Source organism: Lycium barbarum, chromosome 5, assembly GCF_019175385.1.
Source record: "Lycium barbarum isolate Lr01 chromosome 5, ASM1917538v2, whole genome shotgun sequence".
NCBI lineage: Eukaryota > Viridiplantae > Streptophyta > Magnoliopsida > Solanales > Solanaceae > Lycium > Lycium barbarum.
The window spans coordinates 126,456,913-126,479,341 of record NC_083341.1 but is presented as its reverse complement, the minus strand read 5'-3'; the positions used below and the strand labels follow the sequence as shown (position 1 = coordinate 126,479,341).

Sequence of the window (22,429 nt, the reverse complement as noted above, 5' to 3'; positions counted from 1 at the left end):
AAAAACTCTAAATATGAATAAGAATATTTTAATTTTTAATATGAATTTTGTTTGGCTCGGGTTAGATCGGTTCTTTTTAATTGAATTTGTATTTATTAGACCTATTTTTTTTTAAAGAAAAAAGAATAAAAGATTATTACCGGTGAGATATGAGTTTTGGAATGAATCGGGTTGGATTTTTTAATTAAATTTGTATATATTAGACTAAAAATAAATAAAATAGTAAAAGTTAAAAATAAATAAAATAGTGAAATCTTATCACCCATCGGAAGTTGGATTTTCCAGCATATGTGACTTTTGTATGTTGCAGTTTTAGAATAGTTGAATGATTAGTGTTTGGAAATTTGATGTAATTTCTTTGTTTCTATCCTTTGAGAAGTCTGTGGAAAACTAAATAATATGCCAAACTATCTCTAAAGAAAATGTGTTAAAAGTTCTGTAGAAAATATCTCAGCAGTGTGTGTTATATGCAATGAGACCAAGTCACACCGTCTTACTAACACACAATGCAGAAAATTTTTCTGTAGAACCCGTGTTGGTGTTTAGTAGAGGGAGTATTAGTTTGTTTAATCTTCCCTCTGAAAAGTCTTGTAGAACATATTACTAACAAGTGACTCCTCATTTACTTTCCTTTCTCTTCATGATTTAATTAGTGGTAGAAATATTTACTTCCTTTTTTGCTAGGAATATTCTAGAATATTTAGTTTCCTTCTAAATCTAGTTACTACATTAATTATAAAATATTTAGTTTCTTTTTAGTTTAGTATCTATAAGGAAAATAGTATATTTTCTTTTATTTTATTCTCTTTATTTCTCTATAAATAGAGATGTATGCTTTTATTTTTCATGCAAAAAACAATTCAAGAATCAATACAAAGAGTTTTAGTTTATTCTCTCTTCAATTTTCTATATAGTTTTTATTTATTATATATTAGTGGTATCAGAGTCAGATTCATTCATTTCAATGGATCTGTGATTTCATTGAAGAAGAACGACTTTCAACCACTTTTAACCAATTTTCAACTCAATTTTAACCATTGCATTTATTTTTAATGCGGGGCTATTTTAAACAAATTTTAACCCTTACTTTTATTTTTCACGCAGGACTCATTTTTTATCCGTGCTCACTTTCAACGCACCGGGTTCCAATAATTTTAATCCGTGTCCACTCTCAACGCACCGGGCTCCAATTTTTAATCAATACTAATTTTTAACCAATACTTGTTTTAATTCATACAAATTTTATCCATACCTATTTTGAACCATGTCAAGCATTAATATATCTTTGAATGCGCTCCACAAATCTTCATTGATGAAAAGTGAAAACCATCACAATTGTCCAGTGAAGATGAAGTTAAAAGATAATTTTACACGGCTTTCAAGAAAGAGAAGAATCAGGTCTTCAAACTCAAATTGGATACACCAACTTGAGTTTGAGGGGGAATGTTAAAATTTACTTTCCTTCCGCTTCATGATTTAATTAGAGGTAGAAATATTTAATTCCTTTTTTGCTAGGAATATTCTAGAATATTTAGTTTCTTTCTAAGTCTAGTTACTACATTAATTATAGAATATTTAGTTTCCTTTTAGTTTAGTATCTATAAGGAAAATAATATATTTTCTTTTATTTTATTCTCTTTATTTCTCTATAAATAGAGATGTAGGCTTTTATTTTTCATGCAAGAAACAATTCAAGAATCAATATAAAGAGTTTTCGTTTATTCTCTCTTCATAAATAACATATGGTATGCTACGTATAAAGAAAAACTCTAAATAAGAATAAGAATATTTTAAGTTTACATATGAATTTTGTTCGGCTCAGGTTAGATCGGTTCTTTTTTAATTGAATTTGTATTTATTAGACCTAATTTTTTTTAAAAGAATAAAAGATTATTACCGGTGAGATATGAGTTTTGGAATGAATCGGGTTGGATTTTTTAAATTAAATTTGTATATATTAAACTAAAAATAAATAAAATAGTAAAATCTTATCACCCACCGGAAGTTGAATTTTCCAGCATATGTAACTTTTGTGTCAATAAAGGCAAAGTTTTATGACTATTGTGTTAGAAAACATAGTTAAGTGACTTTGGTGGGAAAAAAAAATCAAAGTTGTGTGACAATATGTGAAATTTACCCCCTAAATATATGCACAATATTTCTTTTAAGGATACTGAATTTATTTACGCTTCAAGGTATTCATTCAATTTTGGTTTTTTATTTTTTGTTTTCAACATTAAAAGCCTCAACTACCAAATTTATTAGAAGATCTGTAGAAAACTTTTGAAGTGTGGGTTACACAAGTCTTTAACAATATTACCCCAAGTCAAGTGAAATGAGGTGTTGATATAGCTATAAATATGTATGGATTGTGATAATTGATTTTGTAAGAAACATTCTGTTATTTGCTGAAAACAAACAAAAAGAAAATGGCAAGTCTCTTTTTCTTTTATTCACTTCTCTATTTTGTCTTTCTAAGCCAAAGCTTTTCTTCATCATCTGTGCATCATCTTTGCTCTCCGAGCGAAGCTTCTGCTTTGCTTCAATTTAAGAAACCCTTTGAAATCTCCAACTCTTATTCGTGTGGTACTTCTTCTTTCCCAAAACAACATTTTGGAATGTGAGTAGGGATTGCTGCACTTGGGATGGAGTCACTTGTGACTTGTTAACCGGTTATGTTACCGGTCTGGACCTTAGTTGCAGTCATCTTGGTGGAAGTATTCATCCCAACAACAACCTCTTCCAACTCCATCATCTCCAGAGACTTAACTCTTGCTGACAATGACTTCAATTTTTCTTCAATTCCAACTGGCATTGGCCGCTTGAGGAATTTGAGGCATCTCAACCTTTCTTACTCTAACTTTGTTGGTAAAATACCAACAGAAATCTCATACCTTTCCAATTTGGTTTCACTTGATTTTTTTTTTTTAATGGTTTTCATGAATCACAACTTGTTCAGGGAACATCTGCTTCAAAACTTCACATATCTGGAGCTAGTTTCTTTCTTTAGTGTCAATATCTCATCTCCGATACCTATGAATGTGTCTTCTTCTTTAAAGGTACATGGATCTGGAAGATACCATCTTGCAAGGTAATCTCACAGAGAGCTTTTTTATTCTGCCTAACTTGGAAAGGCTCAAATTGGGTTGGAATGATCTTCTCAAAGGAGTTTTACCAAAGCTCCACACGAGCACTACTCTGCTGGAGTTGGATATTTCATACATAGGCATCTCTGGTGAGCTGCCTGATTCAATTGGCACCTTGAGTTCCTTGAGTCACTTGAACCTCAACGGTTGTGGCTTCTCTGGTTCGATTCCTGATTGTATTGGCAACCTAATCCAGCTTAGGGACTTATATTTTAGTCTTAATAATTTCACTGGCCATATTCCTTCAACAATCTCTAATTTGAAGCAGCTCACGCATTTATATCTTTCATCTAACTCCCTTAGAGGCAAAAATCCCGATGTTTTCTCTAACCTCCAAGAGCTAGTTGAATTGGATTGTTATATTAACAACTTCATCGGTCCATTTCCCTCTTCCATCTTAAACCTGACACGTCTTGAGCTCTTAGACTTGTCGAGTAATTCCTTATCTGGTTCACTGCCTAGCAATGCGAGCATGCTTTCAAAGCTAGATAAACTAGATTTGACTGACAACTCACTGAATGGCACAATACCCTTTTGGGTTTTTAATGTTAACTCCTTTGTTTTGATGCTCTATAATAATAAATTCAGTGGATTAGCATAGTCTTCTTTCCTCTCGTGAGAGTGGAAAGCTTCTGCAGTATATCAGTGTCAAATTTTCCATAATGTTTGTAATGTCTTCTTTTGACACTATTGTCTTTGCACTGCCATTGATGTACCAAATCTGAAAATTATTGCATATATTATTAATAAAAGAAAGCCCGTTAAATCAGCAAGCACATGAAAAATAAATATAAATAGCAGTGCCTTCAAACAAAGAGGGATTTTCTATGCAAGATGCCGCCATGGAAAAAGTAAAAGCTCAAACCACAAACGGCACAGAATACTTCAATTGTCACAAAATAAAATACCTGCTAAATTTTCACTTCCTACTCCAAAGGCATGTAGATCCTGATGTCCAAGAGTCGAGGTTTGCCTGCATTAATAGATCACATAACTTGAACGAATTGCATAACCTTACATATACATCCTTGGGTCCATTTTGATGAGTGAGATAATTATCCGGAGCACAATTAGTAAGAACTACCAACTTGATAAGATACCAACAAATAAATAACTACAAATCAAACAGATGAAGAAGAATTCACCTTAGCTTGTTCCCATTTTGTGACGGCTGTAATAGTGGCTTTAGAGGAGTTTACATCCTGATGATACGACCCTACAATTGCAGAAAAAATGATGCAAAAAGTATTAAAACAAATACTATCCAATTCTTTGACATCGATATAACGAAAGAGGGCTTTCGATCTTGGAAGAATCAACTCACAATCAGAACAATGGATAACAAAATTGCAATTCATGTGTGAACTTGAATCGGCATGCTCAGGATAGTTGATGTGCAAGACAAACTTCTTGATCTTATGTGTCTGCAAATTAACCACAGTAATATGAGATCAAACATAGACTTCATAACATGTGCTCATGGAAATTCCCAGAGGATGACATACCTGCCCATCAAATCGCATATCTAAGCCACGAGTGAATTAGATGTAAAAGTAATTACCAGAAAGAGTTGTCCTCGGCAGCCGATCTGAAGCATAATGAATCACCATCTGGTCGATTCTGCATAGTTTCGGTCCAAATATCCTGCATTAAGACAAGATAAGACAAGGTTACGTGGTTGATTTGGCCGTCAAAACATCTTTAATAAAGGAATAGGAAGAAATGCATCCATGAACAAACCTACGCTAAACCGCCACACAACATATAAACATAAATAGATCCAAGCATCCTAAAACCAAAAGTGAAACTACTAAAAGAACTAAGTTTAACGCCTAGCTCAATATATGAGTTAAAATAGGTTTTAAGCCTCTTGTTCCCCTTTTAACTTTAGGCAAATGCAACTTCTGCATTGCAACCCATTCCTAAACGTCATTTTCAGCAATATAATAGGGATATGATAATTGGATGGAATCCAGACCAAAGACAGTATCATATTAACACAATTAGAGTATCTACAAATCACAACATTGAGGAAAACTAATCCGATGGAAGAAAAATAAACTTTAAACAACTGTTGCAAATGATAAAAACCCAAACCAATCTAAAGAAAGAGGAGTTACCTATGGTGATGTACCAAAGGGGATGCGTTGGTTTGCTAGAAAAAGTAGCTTACTGCACAAAGTAAAGAAAAACTGTACATACTGAAGTCATAACAACTTTTCGAAGATACCTATTCTCTACTAATTACAAAGAAAGAGTAATTACAACTTCATTCCATCAGATCATGCTAAAGTTATAAAACTACATATTTTAATAAACTTACCTCACGTAGAACTACTGCAAGTAATTGTGACACAAAAAATGTTCATACTCTTTCAAGAAGACTATGGGCATCAGTGGCCTGACCCGTCTTGCTCCAACATGAATATAATCCTTGGGTGGCTCCGGAAGCTTCTGATCATCTTTATTTTTTATCTTCTTTCCATTCCCTGCAATGCATCAATCTATTATTATCTTGCTCTTTTGCTCCTGCGGCATCGTTATCACTTTCATTTTTTCATGGCACTTGCTGCTTTTGGCATTTGTTTCATTAATTGCTACTGAAACCTGCAATGAATTAAATAACATCTATTTCATTTCATTTCTAGATTATGGTAATTAAAAGTAGGAATTGAAAATCCAAGTACTTAACGAAAAATAGGATTAATAACATTAGTATCCTCGGCAGTGGTTTCCTTAGCTTTCCTCTCTGGAACTGATTTCTCTTCTGGTACTTAGAATCATATTGAAACTTTGTGCCAATTTCCTCAAGTAGGATCTGTTTAGGGTCTGAGGAATCTCCCTTCAATATCCAAATACATATTTCGTAATTCCTTTGTTTTTCTTATCAACATATGAATTTCTATGGTTTAAGGATAGATCATTGAATTCTAGAGCATGCAATGCAGATCTGAGGCCTTGATAGATTTGTTGGCACAACAGAAGCTAATAACAGTATCTCAAGATCTTTAAACTTTACGTATAATTAAGTAGGTCAAAAGAAAAAGTTAAAATCTGTAAAAGATTGAAAGCATCCACCCAAAGATTGAAACAATCCACTTATCATAGCATGCATCAAATTCTCCTAGAAAGAAAAGAAAGTTGTGAGTATATTCCAAAACATATAAAATCATTTAAAAAGTATAACATGTATAAACTACCTTCTCGTATATAGAAATCATCTATAAACTAATCACCTCGCTATTTTTCGTGCATTAAGATAATTCCACATCCTACACATTCCAACCGTTACAATCAGATCCAGAATGAAAAAAAAATAAAAAAATCATACTTATAAGCCACCTAGAAGCAAGTTACAGCATGCTCAAGTAACTAATTAAGCTCTCTATATAGTATATATGTATAAAAACACACTAATGAACCTGAAGAGGCACGAGGATTAAAAACATTCATTATTCCAGTTCCAATAAATACTAAGAATATGAACCAGAAAGAAGTAGAACAGAAGCAAGGTGATGGAACTCACTCCATAGAACTAAAACAGAGAGAAAATGGAACAGGAATACACAGCTATAAGCCATTCATATCTTCATCTTTTCGTATAAGGCAATTAAGAAGCTTAAAAAAAGAAACAGAAAAGCATATAGAACGACATTATCCCATAGCTGACATTATCTTATGTATTAATCTAACAGAGGATGAGTTGCAGAAAACTGAGAGTGGTGAGGACACTTATTCTCACCATTCTCTTTTCTTTTCTCGGCCAGTGAGGACACTTAATCATTAAATATAGATTGAACAACTAAGTGAAAAACAAACTTAGCCACTAATTCGAATTAGTCCCACTTGAAAAGTGAATGTATTATCATTATTAAATAAAGTATTTTACCAATTAGTTGTGAAGATGACTACTTGGTGATTTCATGGGCAAGGACAACTACCAGATATCTCTTTCCTTGTCATTTTTCTTTCTTAGCAACTTCAGCATTGAACAATCCCAGTTCCTCAAGACTCCAATTGAACTTGGATCAATAAACATCATTTGAGTTGATTCATTAGTAATTCTCTAATCCCAATTTGTTTGACACTCTTTCTTTGACACACAATAATTAGCACGATAAATTGTAAGCAGTTATAAGAGTAGAGAAAAATAAGCAACATTAATGCAGAGAGTATGCAATTAAAATATTCTTTACGCAGAACTTGAAATACAGAAGTAGACAACTAAATGAGAATAACAGAGTCTAGGAAAGCATGGCACCAATTTCCAATTTTGGGGAGAATAGAGGTACGTAACGTCACACCGTAGAATGAAGAAAATAGAGGGACGGTTCTTTTCGATTTGGGGCTTACGCAACGGTTGGATTGTAGAGCGAAGCGTTTTTCTTTTTAATTTAATTTAATGCAGGGTTTTAAGTTTTTTAAAGTAACAATAAATCCAAAAAGAAAAAGAGATAATTGATGGCCATACAGAGCCTCACGTCACTAGATCCATGTCATGTAATTATATATATATATATATATATATATATATATATATATATAAGCAAAAGACATAGATAGTCTCCTAAATTTTATCACATTTTCCTCGTGACTATCTAAACCTAACATTATTCCAATTTAATACCTAAACTACTCTGAATTGGTAGCACATAAGCACTTTTTACACAATCAGTGCAAAATATGAAGTGTGTGTAGGCCACTCGCGGATGATGTGGCAAAACGACGAATTAAATGAGGACACGTGGCATTTGGATTCAAAATAATTATTAAAAAATGAGTTGTGGTTTTTTTATTAAAACAATGTTATTTTAAACCTATTTTAACTCATTAAAGAAGTAATTTTAAAAAAATAACGGACCCCACCACAACCAAAACAATCACCACGTCAAACCCACCACCACCGACCGCCATTCCCCACCAACAATTATTCTCCTTTTCTTCCTCATCAACCCAAACGTTTCTACATCCCCATCCCCACCCACCCAACACAACCCTACCCTTCTTCTTCCCCGCAAAACCATTCCCGACTTTCCATCAACTCAACAGCCCATTTTTATTCCTCCTACACCTGATATCGTCGCCGGTTGACTGCCAAAATCCGGCTAAAATAGGCCATACCAACCCTTTTCCGGATGGCCTTCTAGTTGTTCCTTTCGTTTTCATAAAATTTTCCACCAAATTTTTTTGCAGATCTGAAAAGTGTGAAAATTAGTTAAATTTTCCATGGATATTAGCCGGAAATTTTATATCCGACGAACCTTTTTATTCATCTATTTAATCTAACATTCTATTTAATAGTTGCATTATAGTTTATGAATAAAGGACTTACCATTTTAAGAATGAATTAATGGAGTTATGAGAACAATTATTTTTCATAAAACATGTGGGATATAACAGAGGGATGTGGTAGCTAAAATGGTGGTTTGAAAAGCCAACGGCCACTTGAAAGAGAATAAGAAAGAGAAACAAATTATTTGAAAATCAAAATAAATGAAAAATAAGAAAGAAAAAGTTATTTAAGAAATACTAAAATAAGATTTTACAAGAGGGCTCACGCGCCTATTGTACGTGCAGTTCAATTTACGTGTCATGTGAGCAAAAAGTGTCTATGTGGTACAAATTTAGAATAGTTTAGGTATAGAATTGAAACAATGTTAGGTTTAGGTAGCCATGAGAAAAATGTAATAAAGTTTGGGGAGCTATCTATTACTTCTGTCATATATATATTATAACTATATATAAGAGGGAATAATGAAAATTTGTAGTCCTCACATACTCTATGATCCAATGAGATTGTGACACGTGGCTATGGCTTTTTCCCTACATTTTTTACCTCATTAATTTTCCTATGACTATTCCACTTAGGCCTTTGTTATTTGACTATATTGACACTATATATAGCATTTTTTTGTGGATTTCTTCTTATCCCTTACTCCCTCGTCCGGATAAAAAAAAGAGTCCACTTAGCTATTTGCACACCCTTTAAAAAATTACTCACTTCAAGAAAAAAAAAGTGTAATTGACTAAACTATCCTTAATTAAATCAGCATTGGAATTTGATCACATAACACTTAATAGGGGCAAATCTGAAAAGAAAAGGTTAATTGTTTCTTGACTTAATAAGTGGACACTTTTTTGACCCAAGAAAAAAAGGCTAAGTGGATACTTTTTTTGATCCGGAGGGAGTATTAGATTACTCTTTCCTTTTTTTTTTTTTTACTTATTTCTTATACTAAAAATGATTTTTTTTTTTACTTATTTATTTTAGTAAATCACGAAAGATCTATTAATTTCTTTCTGTAGTACTTTTATCAGTAAGTAACTACATAAAGTATTAGTAGTCATGGGCCTTTATTATTTGACTATATTGACACTGTATATAGTAATTTTTTGTGGATTTTCTTGTCGATCCCTTATTAGATTACTCTTTCCGTTTCTTTTTACATTTTTCTTATACTAAAAATGAATTTTTCTTTTTACTTATTTATTTTAGTAAATCACGAAAGATTTATTAATTTATTCCTATATTACTCTTATCATTAAGTAACTACATAAAGTATTAGTAGTCAAACTTGAATTTTCAAAGCATAATAAATAAGGGTAATTTAGTATATTTTACTCCTAATAAATAATTTGTTAAGGGATGTGCAAAGTCAATAAGAGACAAGTAAAAAAGGAATCGAGAGTGTACCTTTTACTCCATATGTTTCATTTTACTTGACTCTTATATAAAAAGTAGATTTTCCTTTTTACTTGTCCATTTTAGCAAATCAAGACAAATTCATTGTTTTTTTTTAATATTACCCTTATCATAAGTAACTATGTAGAGTAATAGTAATTGAACTTCTATTTTCAAAGCATAATTAATAAGGATAATTTAATAAAATAAACCCCTAATAAATAGCTTCTTAAGGGAAGTGCCATGTTAACAAGGGCGAAGTAAATAAAACGAAGGGAGTACATTATTTGTTATTATACATTTTGATAAAATTATGCAACTTTGGAATCAGAGTTTCATTCACAATCATATGTTATTAGGTCTTACTAATTAGTATGTCATATTTCTCTCTTTGGGCTTGTTCGGTATGAAGAAAAATATTTTTCACAAATAATTATTATTTTAAAAATATTTTCGAGGAAAATAAGTGTGTTTTTAGCTATTTTCTTTTATTTGATACGTAAGCAAAAAATATTATCCTAAAATCATTTGTATATAATTTAGACAAGTATTATGAAAGGTGAGTGTGAGGGTGGTGGGGGTGGTGAGTGGTGGGGATGGGAGCTATGAGTGGGGATGAAGATGAGATGTATTGGAGGGCTGGAAGGACATAATGAATGTGGAATGCCACTTGTGGAACTTGAATTTCTTACTTTCACTAGAGAAACATTTTTCTTATTTTAAGGAATTTATTTTTCTAAAGAAAATGTTTAACTTGACCAACCAAACATAAGAAAATTGAAAAATATTGAATCTTGTGTTTCTTTGTATTTTCTAATTCTCCTTCCAAAACTTCCTTCCTCGATCAGAAATGAAATTTATTCAATTATATGATTAAGAAACTTTAATAATTATGAAGACTTATCAGCAAAACATGATTAATATTCACTAGATTAACTTAATTATGCAATAGAAAGATGTGACATAAGTCATATTTTCTAAATTAAATTTTAGGGATAAAGCACTATTACCCCCTGAACTATACCCGAAGTTGCTACGACACACCTTACCTTTCCTTGAGTCCTATTACCCCCCTAAACTTATTTAAAACGGAATAATTACCCCCCTAAACGCTGATGCCCACTCTCATATGGGAGAGTGACATACGCTCCCCTTGCCACATGTGCATTTATTTATTTTCTTTTTTTTAAAAAAAAAAAATTCAGCTTACGTGTCAATTTTTAAGAATAAAAAAATAAAAAAATGATTTTTCTTTTAAAAAATTTATTTTTAAAACCCGTTTTTAAAATAAAAAAAAAAAACTGAAAACGTGAATTAAAAAACTGATTTTTCTTTAAAAAAATAAATTTAAAACCCTTTTTAAAAAAAAAAATTGAAAATTTGATTTTTTTTTAAAACCCATAAAACAAAACAAAACTGAAAACATGATTTTTTTTTTTTTAAATATGAAAAAATGGATTTGCTAAAAATATGGAAAACTTGATTTTTTTTTTTAAAATGTCTTAAAAGATTTTGATTTTCATGATTTCATTTTCTTAGGACACTTTTATTTTTCAAATAAAATTCGAAAAAAGTGTTTTTCTTGTCAAAATTTGAAAACAAAATGATTTTTTATAAAATTTTGAAAAAATTAATTATTTTTTTAAAATATGGAAAACTAAATTTATATTCATATTTTAAGAAAATACAGATTTTTAAGAAAAAAAATTAAGTTTTCCTGTTTTTTATGTTTCTCACCTCTCAAAGAGAGTGAAACACACTCTCCTTGCCACGTCAGCCTTTAGGGGGGGTAATTATTCCGTTTTAAATAAGTTTAGGGGGTAATTATTCCGTTTTAAATAAGTTTAGGGGGTAATTATTCCGTTTTAAATAAGTTAGGGGGTAATAGGACCTATGGAAAGGTAAGGTGTATCGCAGCAACTTCAGGTATAGTTCAGGGGGGTAATAGTGCCTTATCCCTAAATTTTAATATTTTTATATCATGAATTTGGGCCTGGACTTAGCACGGGCCTCATGCAACTAGTATATATATATATATATAAAGATTTGTATCTTAGATCATCTCTTTTAGGTTAAGCTGAATACATAGGAGGCCCTTAAACTTGTAATAATTTTCCTCCCAGACACTTAAATTAATTTTTGTTCCTATTTAGCACCTAAACTATTAAAAAGGTGTATCAATTTAACACATTTTGCTATGTATCATAGTGTGTGTAATACACTCTCCCGTAAGAGAGTAAAACTGGAAAGTCTGATTTTTTTATTTTACTTTTTAGTTTCAACTTCTATCTTCTTCAGCTATTAACTGCCGCCATGCCCGCCACCATCATAACGTTGAAAATTAACCCTCAAAAGACCAGATCATTTATACCTTTTAGCTCCCTATGCCAATCATCTCCTTGTACCTGAGAATGGAATCCATTCTCTGTAACTTCAACTGTTGTTTGAACTTCATTGTCTCGATCGCTTGTCTTAGCAGTCCTCTCCTTTGTAGTCGGCGGCCGACGAGCTTCCAGAATGGCTGCTTCCTCAAAATGCACAAATGGCGATTTCATACGAGCCGATTTCTTCATCTTCGTCGGCAACTTCGCACCGGCCGACAAGTTCGTATCTGATCAGGTCCTGCTCACGTGGCGTTCCCTTGGCTCTTTAGCTCACCTTCTTCTTCTTCTTCTTCTTCTTCTTCTTCTTCTTCTTCTTCTTCAGTTCTTTGTGAAATCAAAATGGGTCTCCATATCTTCGATTTTCTGTTCATGGGTGTGTTGGAAAATGTACTGGGTCGATTTATCTGGAAGGCTTTCTTCATGGGTTTGCTCGAAGTGGAATTCTCTTTCTATATTTCTGTGTTTTTGTTCACGGGTATGCTGAAAATATACTGGGTTTGTGATTCTCCAAGTGGATTTTGCCCCGGAAATGGGTCATGTTGAAGGCGGAGTTTTCCGTCAGAAAAACACAACAAAGACAGGGTGGGGGTGGGGAGGAAGACGAAGGGAGGGGAAGAAATATTATTTTCCTTTTTCTTTTGCTGCTAATGTGTCATTTTATCATTAGTCACATTATTATGTAAGTGGAAAGTGAATCTCACGCATCTAGCATTTCAACTTGCTGCAAAAATGTGTTATATTGGTACCACATTTTAGTAGTTTAGATGTACAATAACAACGAGAGTTAGTTTAGGCCTCTGAAAAGGAAAATCATGGTAAGTTTAAGGGTCTCCTGTGCATTCAGCCTTCAGGTTAATAATGCTATAATAGGGTGAGAACATACATCATTACCGAGATATGTCTTTTGTTCAGATTGAACAAAAAGATTGTATCTTTAACAAAAGATACCCATAATTAATTCAAAAATAATTCATATAATCTAAAATTAAGGACCAAGAATTCTTGATAGTTAAGAACTATCTAGATAAGTATAAAGTAAGGAATTGAAAAATTAATCTAGGATGTTGCTGTCTTCGCCGGAGATTTTTTCGGTAAGTACTCATTTTTACGGCAGGTTAAAAGTTTTCAGGTAATGCCTTTTTCGTTTTTCAATGCCCTTTTATAGGATTCTTTTGGGTTTGAATTTAAAGAGTTTCGATCTGATGAATGAACTACCGTAAAATAGTGGCGGTAGCAACGGTAATGCGGCAGGTGGTATTGGTCGTGGTTCCACCAAAATGTCGAAACTTTTTATGGCATGGGAAAGGTGAAATATTTGTGCTTCCACAAAAGAAGATAACAAAAGATAAAAAAGAAAATCTCTGGAGATAAATCACCAAATGGAAGAAGATATTGATAATAATGGGGGTTATGTGAAAAAGAAACAAAATAAGAGAGGAAAAAAAGATGCTTCTCACGCGTCCAACTCCAGGTGAGAGCCACTTCTTTTGCCGGTGTTCAATAGACACATTATTTATAGTGTTGAAGTGTTCAATAGGAACCAGTTATAGTTGAGGTGTCAAAATGAAAAATTCAGTCAAGTTTAAGAGGCTATCTATGTATTTAGCCTATTTTTTAATATTTTAAATTTATTTAGTGAAAATCAGATGGAAATCACGGTAACAAATGTCATAATCAACACATAGTATTACATCATGTGCCATAATTCAATGTTAACAATAAGGGCGATTTTAGGCCCTATTTTTTGAGCACATGAACATATAGTTTCATCGTAAAATTAGGTATTTTATGTATATATTTTCTAAATTAATATAATACTATCTACTGGAACACATACTCCAAAAGACTAAATGATACACTTGGTTAAAAGTTGAGTTATTTACCTAGGGGACTAGGGATCAATTTCTGCTTAATATTTTTTTTTTTTTTTTTTTTTTAGTGGTGAATTCATACTCCAGAAATTCTAGATTCGTCTCTGTTAACAACAGTGATTGTAACTTTATCCGTACCATGCAAGATTCAAATTCTCAGCTAAGGTTTTTTTTTTTTTAATTCTTCATCTCTATCATATTCAATGAGTCCACCTCTCCTCTAAAATGATTTAACGTTCTTTTCTTGATCATTAAATCTTGCAACTAGATTAGAAAAAGGAAGAAAAAAACTACATCGTCCACTTAATTTTGTACTCAACATAACAACATTAAGAGTAGCCTGTATTTTTCCGTATTAAATGCTTAGACTTCCAATCAAATATGATTCATTCCCTCAGTCCTTATTATTTTTTGAAAATCAAACTCTCAAAAGATAATATTTTTGATTCATTCTTTTTTTTAATTATTTTTACGAAACGCCACAACTAGAGGCCACAACGAAAAGCATAAAGACAGAAGAAAATAGAAAACAGAGGAAAACAAGAAAACAAAGGGAAAGAGACTGACTTTCACATGGTAGATTAGATACAGAGGGACCCCATTTTTATTTTTTTATATTTTTTTGTGGTCCAAGAAAATGTTGACCAATCTAATCTCTTCAACTCCGGGACAAACCATAAATAATATCACGAGAGACCCATGTTTTAAGGTCGGAAGTAGTATTTTTCTTTATTATAGTCCTTCTGCCTTTTTACTCAATTTTGATCCTTGGATTGCTCCTACAATTCTGCCAGTTTTATTGCTGGGAAAAAAGGTATGTCTACTTGGACGTGTTGTCATGTGATGCAACTACAGTTGCCCAATATTCAAAACTTTTGGACAAAATGAGAACGAGAATATCATATGGTTTCTTTCCACCTAAATCTTGATGTCTAAAGTTATTTGATATCAAAAAATCTTTTAAATTAGTGAAAATAGTCATCACAATTACTTGATATCAACAAGCCTTTGAAATTAGTGAACATAGTTGTCATAACTTGTTATCAACAAGCCTTCGAAATAAGCTAGTGAAAATAGTCATCACAATTTCTTGATATCAACAAGCCTTTGAAATTAGTGAAGACAGTTGTGATAACATGATATCAACAAGCCTTTGAAATAAGCTAGTGAAAATAGTGATCACAATTACTTGATATCAATTATTGACATTAATGAAGACAGTTGTCATAACTTGATATCAACAGGCCTTTGAAACAAGCTATTGAAAATAGTCACACAGTTACTTGATATCAACAAGCCTTTAAAACTAGTCAAATTAATCATCACAGTTCCTACTTTCTGCGAGACTTTCTTAACCTAGTCAAACTTTCTCCCCTTCACCAGCAAAGTTATCCCATAAGCAAAATCTTTAATTGATGTGCCTATGTTGCCGATAATAGTAAGTACTCAGTAAAATAGATGAAATGCTCAGCTTAAAATTTTTGGAAAATCAGTGGTCCAAATTGGAGACGTGGGATCAGCAAAGCAAAGCAGGTACACCAAATGCAAATTACCCAAACAAGAACTGGCTGGCCTTACAAACACCATCTTAGATGGCAATGAATAGCTTGAAATAGAATACACCATATCAATGTTGACAATTACCAGAAAAGTTGATTACTGAATGAGACTCAGGTCATTTCCACAAGTACAAAAAAGAAATAGACATGCACCAAAATTACAACTAACAAGGATCATTCTAATCACTAAGATTACTAACGAGTTTAATAAGCAAAGAAATTACTTAACATACAATATAGAACAACTGTGTAATGTGATCAACAGCACTTCAAATTAAGCACTCATTCACAACTGAATCATTTGAACATAGATTGGAAACAAATGTACCAGAAAGTACAAAGATCATGCATTTACTTCTCAAACTATACAGAACTATCAATAAATGACCGGAGTCTGAACTAAAAGTGCCATAACTAGAATATTTAAAATTAGAAACATTTCTCTAATCACTTCATGCTATAACCTAATCCTTATGATCATGATTTTGCTGGGTCAAGTTGATTGGAAATTCATCAAAGTGTTCAGAAAAACAATGTTCTTTCACCATGCTCTTCAAGGACTGGTACACAGTGTACATGGAAGGTCTATCTTTCGGCCTTGAAACCACACAAGAACAAGCAATTTGAAGAACTTGCAAAATTTCATCATCTTGACCTCTTCCGATAAAAGACTTATCAACCGCATCCCTACTTCGACCTGACCTCGAAAGCTGATTAACCCAATCAACTAAGCTACCTTTGAATCCCTCCTCTGCATTACCAGCACCAAGAGGCTTTCTCCCTGTAACCAACTCGAGCAGCACGACACCAAAACTGTACACATCCCCTTTCATTGAAGCAACCAATGTGCTCGAATATTCAGGAGCCACATAACCAAACTCTCCCAAATCCCCATTAACAAACGAACTATCGTTCGAGTCAGCAGAACCAACGAGCCTTGCAAGCCCGAAATCCGTGATCCTAGCATCAAGATCATCGTCTACAAGAATCACGTTCGAGCTAAGGTACTGATGCAAATATGGCGGTTGACATCCATGGTGTAGCCAAGCAAGTCCTCTAGCTGCACCAGCAGCAATCCTAAGCCTTGCTGGCCAAACGAGCTCGAAATCACCATTCCTAACACCAGTACTAAGATTACCATGTAAAAGGGAATACAAACTTCCATTCTGCATATGCTTATACACCAAAAGCCTTTCACTATCAACTATACAAAAACCTAATAAAGGCACTAAATTAGGGTGTCTAAGCTGCCCCAAACGATTCATCTCGGACCTAAACTGTTTTTCACTCATCTTACAACTACTCAACCTTTTAATAGCTAATGCAGATCCATCAGGCAACATAGCTCTATAAGAAACACCAGTCCTAGTTGAAATAACAATATTGCCACTATCAAAAGAATTAGTAGCAGCTAATAAATCATCCAACTTTATCTTGTTAATAGGTTTTTGAAACAATGTAACCTGAACAAGCTTAAAAGCTCTCAACTTTTCAACCCAATCACTACTATTATTACTAGTACCTTTACCGTCACCAAGCTCTCTATCTTCCTCGTTTGGCTGAACCAAAAACCATCTCCAAATCCCAAATCCAAGAATCAAAGATCCTAAAGCACCAACAACACCAGCAGCTATAATAATAACAAGATTCTTGTTACTCAACTTACTACATTTATTTCCAAGTGGGACCCCACAAAGTCCATTATTCCCTTCAAAATCATCTTTCAAGAACCTGTCTAAATCATCAGGAATTGAACCTGAAAGACCATTGTTTGACACACTGAACCGTTTCAACCGGTCCAACCTGCCAATCTCAAATGGTATTGATCCAGTAAGTTTATTGTCATTTAGCAAAAGGGTATTCAAGAATTTGCAGTTAATAAACTCAGGTGGTATAGAACCAGTAAAAGAGTTACCAGAAAGATCAAGATTAACTAAATAAGGTAACCAAGAACAGATTTGAACAGGTAGTGAACCTGAAAGTGAGTTACCAGAAAGATCAAGTGATTGAAGTGAGCTACAAAACTGAAGATCAGGAGGTAATGAACCAGATAAAGACATCGAAGGAAGTTGAAGTGAAATGAGCCTGTTTTCTTTTTCATTCCAACAAGAAACACCAACAAGTTTGCAAATTGAACCAACAGAAGTGTTGGAAAATGACCAAGATGAGAGCTTGTTTAGCGGATCAGAAAGTGCAGATTTGACACCTTCAAGACATTGAACATCATTTTCAATGGAGAAAGATGGCGTTGGAGTGAAAATGAGGAAGAAAAGAGTGAAGAAGAAAATGGGGTTGGTTGAGTTTGTTGTCATTGTTGGTGTGTGGAGAGTGAAGTGAGAAGGGATTAGGAAGAAGAAGGGGAAGAGGAAAAAACAAGAATGAAAATGGTGTGGCAAAGAGGCTGCGACTGTCATTTGACTGAGGTTTGAAATGACTAAAGACTGAGAATTGGGACCCCTTTGGGAGTGAGAAAAAGACAGTGGGGATAGGACTATAATTTATGTTAAAGTTAATAATTTATTGATGTAAAAGATATTATATATAAAGTACTCCCTCCGTTTCATAATAAGTGTCACTTTAGTTTAAAACACGCATATTAAGAAATTAATGATGAAGTGTAAAGTTTATCAAATTACCCTTATGTAAAAAAAAATATTTTTTCCTCTTGGCGATTAGAAATCCAACTATCATCATTTAGAGTACTACTACTTCTTTTGCCTCTTACTAATCCTATCTTCATAGGTCAAAACTTTCATTTTCACGTGAAACCCAAAATTTGATATTGTAAATTCAACTTTTGGCCATGAATAAAGAAACTTGCCCTTTTTTGTCCAAGGGCAAAGATGGAAAAACCTAGTCAATATATACATTGGTATTCTAAGATGACACTTATTATGGGGACAAATTTTTTTAGCTAAAGTGACACTTATTATGGGACGGAAGGAGTATTAAATTAAAAGTCAAATTACAAGTAGTAGTTATTTAAGAGATGCACTCATGCATTTAGGGTCGTCCGGAACCAAAATGGCCCAATAAAAGACACATTGAACCAAAATTTCCCAAAAAAAAAGATAGGCACAAAAGTACCTTTAAGGTAGTATTTTACCGCGTTAAAGAATATTGCATTGTCTCCTTTAGCGCGGTAAAATAATGCAATAAAGGACCTCTTTGTTTTGGTTAGACTCTCTTTCTTTTACATTTTCACACTTTTTACGTACTTTAGCCATATATTAATCATGCTCCAAGACTCTGGAACTTCAATATTTTATATAGAACCCTACTTATTTTTATGCAATTAATAAGATAGGCTCAATACATCAAGGATACGCAAAACTTCGGATTGTCGTTTTAGTGGTTGAAAAGTGCTCGAAGTCCATTTTTGTTTGAAGACTTGTAGTCATTAGCTTTACATTATTTATGTTTTAGGATTTCGTGTTATTTTTAAATTAATGTGTAACTTTATTTCGAATGAGTCACCAATTTTTTTAATTATCAATTTAGGATGTGACACTATAAACAATAATAAAGACTAAGATAATATTTATAAATACAAATAGATACGCAAAAAATATATAATATTTACTTAAACTGTATAACACTATTGTATATACTAGTGGGTCTCACATGTGGTATGCTTGAGACTATATTGTATATACTAGTGGGTCTCACATGTGGTATGCCTGAGACTATCCTTAGGCCTAAGGCTCATACCATCCCCACCGCCCTCGCCATCGTCTCCATCCCTCTTTTTCCTCTTAATAAGAGGGCGCTTTAAGCCATGATCATCCCTTGCCCTTGCACCCTTCTGCATAACGTGCTTCTTCTTGGGATCTAGTCCCGCTGGTATGCCTAGAATCTCAGGCTGAGCTGGGTCTGAAAACGATACCTCATCCTCGTCGGAAGTTGCCACCGCAGGAGCCGAAGGATGAACCTGAAAAATATATAAAAATTAGTACCATTTCCTATTTATATTGAATAAATTAACGTTTGTTGAATAATCAAACCTGTGTATCGACGGGTGCCTGAGTAGGCTCCTGAGATGGGTCTAGTGCATAATATGAAGTAGTCTCATGGACGAGATGCTGTTCGAGGTCCAAATAAAGGTTAAAAAAATTAAATAAATATTCACCTTATATTGAATAAAATTAATTTTAACTAAAAATCTTACTTGTGGCTCGACAGTCTCATGAAAGACACCTCTGGCTCGGCAGGCCTATGAGAAAAAGCTTGAGTGGGTCGCTCTTGTGGACCCACTGGCCCCGAATCCTAAAATATGAAAAATTACGAAATAATAAGTAATATATATATTTAAAATAAGTACTTTAATTAATCAAATATGTATTTTAAATATTCACCTTATATTGAATAAAATTAATTTTAATAAAAAGCTTACATGTGGCTCGACAGTCACATGAGAAGACACCTCTAGCTCGGCAGGCCAATGAGAAAACGCCTAAGTGGGTCGCTCTGGTGGACCCACTGGCACCGAATCCTAAAATATAAAAAATTACAAAATAATAAGTAGCATATATATTTAAAATAAGTAATTTAAATAATCAAATAAGTATTTTAAATACTAATCGGGATTAAAAAGTCATCGAAGTCAAGAATCTTAGGTTCGTCTAAATTTCTCACTGGCCGCTCATCATCTAATGATGCGTGAAACGCCGCCCAATCGATATCATCACGCTCCTCCATGTACGCATTTTGGCTCAGCTGAGATGAAGACACAGATATCTCCGCAAGTAGGCGCGCTGGCATAAACGTAGGTGACTATCCAACTAAGCTGCCACTAGCCTGGAACGGCTGCGGATGGACTAGAATGGGAACGGCCTCTGGAATGGGAGCGGCCTCATCTACCCATGTTGTTCCAGATGGTGTCCTCCACCACCAGGTCTTCTAGCAACACCGCGTCCTCTGGCAGCACCACGTCCTCTTCCTCGCGCTGCCTAATACTCACCCTCTGGAACAGCATCATCCATGCGCTTAAACTCTCCTACCTGGTGGATGCTGTCCTCGGATATCCGTACCATCTCCGCCGCAAGCCCCACAACCCCGGGGTAAGACATATTCTCTAACCCCAATATGCGTAATCGTTGTACGGCCACCAGCTGCATTTGTGTTCGACAGTAAAAAATAGTTATTTTTAAAACGTAATAATTAATACAATTAAATAAATCTAAATGCGATAAACTTATCAATGCCTCGTACTGTCCCGCGAGTGTTGCGTATCCTACATCCCTTGCAGGACGCAAAGCTAGGTTGCCAATCAATCAGCGTGTGATCCCATGATACCAACGCATATAATCCATGATGGGAGTCGCATAACCGACCACCGCTAAAGTCCCCAACTTGTCCTGCCAACGCTGGAGCTGGACACCCATGAAAGCCAGAAATGCATCATCAACGGCCGCTTGATCATCCCGCTGGTATTGTCGGAGCTTATGACGAACGTCGGAGGGTATATTCTGTGTATGCCCAAACTGTCATAAGAAGCACTCATGCATGTGGTCCTCAACGATGTCTAGGTGTATCAATGGACACTGCGACCTCCACATGGCCTGACCTGCTCTGCAAAAGGCCAGCAACCCATCCAAAATAGCAGGGTACAACATCCATATAAATAGTTGCATAAAATATAGGTACAAATTAGTGATTACCAAGTAGAAAAGACGTTTAATTAAATTAATAATGTAAAGTTAAATAGTTTTACCGCATCGTCCGTTATCTGATCAAGCTGGTCCCGGAATGGAAGAATATTGTGGTGCATATCCACATCCTAGTCAAAACCTGTCGTCTACCTCCTAGCGTAAGACATGTCAATACCGAGGTGATGCCTAGGTACGGGCTGAAAAGGTAGCATCCTCTCCCGCGCCCATAACTGAAAGCGATATTAAAAAATACAATTTTTTAGTCGTCGTTTCAAGAGGTTTGTTTACATTAAAGGAACGAACACTTAAAATATTACCTGGAGAAGAGCAAAAAATCCACACACATTACTGATACGGACAATAGATGCTCGACATAGGCATCGATAGAGGTATGCCAAAACAGCACCGCCCCAGCTGTAGTATCTCAAGCCGTCCAGATGTTCCAAGAAGACTAAATATTGTAAGCTGACATAGGCACGCAATATGTTCGGGAACAAGATGCCCCTGAATATAATAAGCAGATACAAACGGGCATGACGATCGTCCTGCTGAGTGTCGTCCTCAATAGGAGGCTCTGAGAGCAAATAAGTGCAAAGTGCACTAATCTGCACCCGACTCTGTCCCGAGATATGGGCTGCGGCACTAGGCACGAAATGGGTGAGCCTAATCAACTCTGTCACCCATGTCCTACCAAGAGAAGGCTCGTACCGACTGTATAATGGCTCTTCATCTACTCGCAATCCAAACAGGACCTCCACATCTTGAAGTGTAATCGTGGCCTCACTGCTGCGAAGATGGAAGATATGTGTCTTCGGCCTCCACTGCTCAACCATGGTCGTAATGAGCGCTCAATCATGCTCTACCCGACCAACGGACACGCACTGATAGATATCGTCCCGAAATAATATCTCTAAGATGTGGGAGTATGGGCGGCGCTCTCGTAAAAAAGCCCACGCTCTCTGCACCCTACGAGGACGGAGCCTAGTCGCTATCCCTATAGCACCAGTCCATAATAACTCTGACCTATGAGTGTCTTGCAAAGAAAGTGTTGATCTATCATCGGGCCCCTGGTGAATAGCGGGCCCCGATGAACATTCAGATCCATGAAAGAGTCGGGTCTATAGAAACTAAATTAT

The 22,429-nt window shown here is 34.5% G+C and overlaps 1 protein-coding gene and 1 long non-coding RNA gene across 12 annotated transcripts; both read right to left on the bottom strand.

Moving 5' to 3' along the window:
• Positions 1–2,326: 2,326 nt before the first annotated feature.
• On the bottom strand, positions 2,327–12,323 carry LOC132641448 (uncharacterized). Of its 11 annotated transcripts, none has more exons than XR_009582856.1 (9): positions 12,200–12,322; positions 6,347–6,418; positions 5,470–6,270; positions 5,267–5,318; positions 4,708–4,790; positions 4,471–4,570; positions 4,292–4,362; positions 4,055–4,119; positions 2,327–3,867 (listed from the first exon to the last, which is right to left on the bottom strand). It is a non-coding gene; the product is annotated as an uncharacterized LOC132641448 (long non-coding RNA). The 11 variants fall into 11 exon arrangements; XR_009582855.1 differs by lacking the exon at positions 12,200–12,322 and adding an exon at positions 7,036–7,546; XR_009582857.1 differs by lacking the exon at positions 12,200–12,322 and adding an exon at positions 7,408–7,542.
• A 3,569-nt stretch (positions 12,324–15,892) lies between these two features.
• LOC132641447 (probable inactive receptor kinase At1g27190) lies at positions 15,893–18,084 on the bottom strand. Its single transcript, XM_060358452.1, has one exon. The coding sequence runs from the start codon at positions 18,054–18,056 to the stop codon at positions 16,107–16,109; it is 1,950 nt and encodes a 649-aa protein (XP_060214435.1). The 5' UTR covers positions 18,057–18,084; the 3' UTR covers positions 15,893–16,106.
• Positions 18,085–22,429: the final 4,345 nt, after the last annotated feature.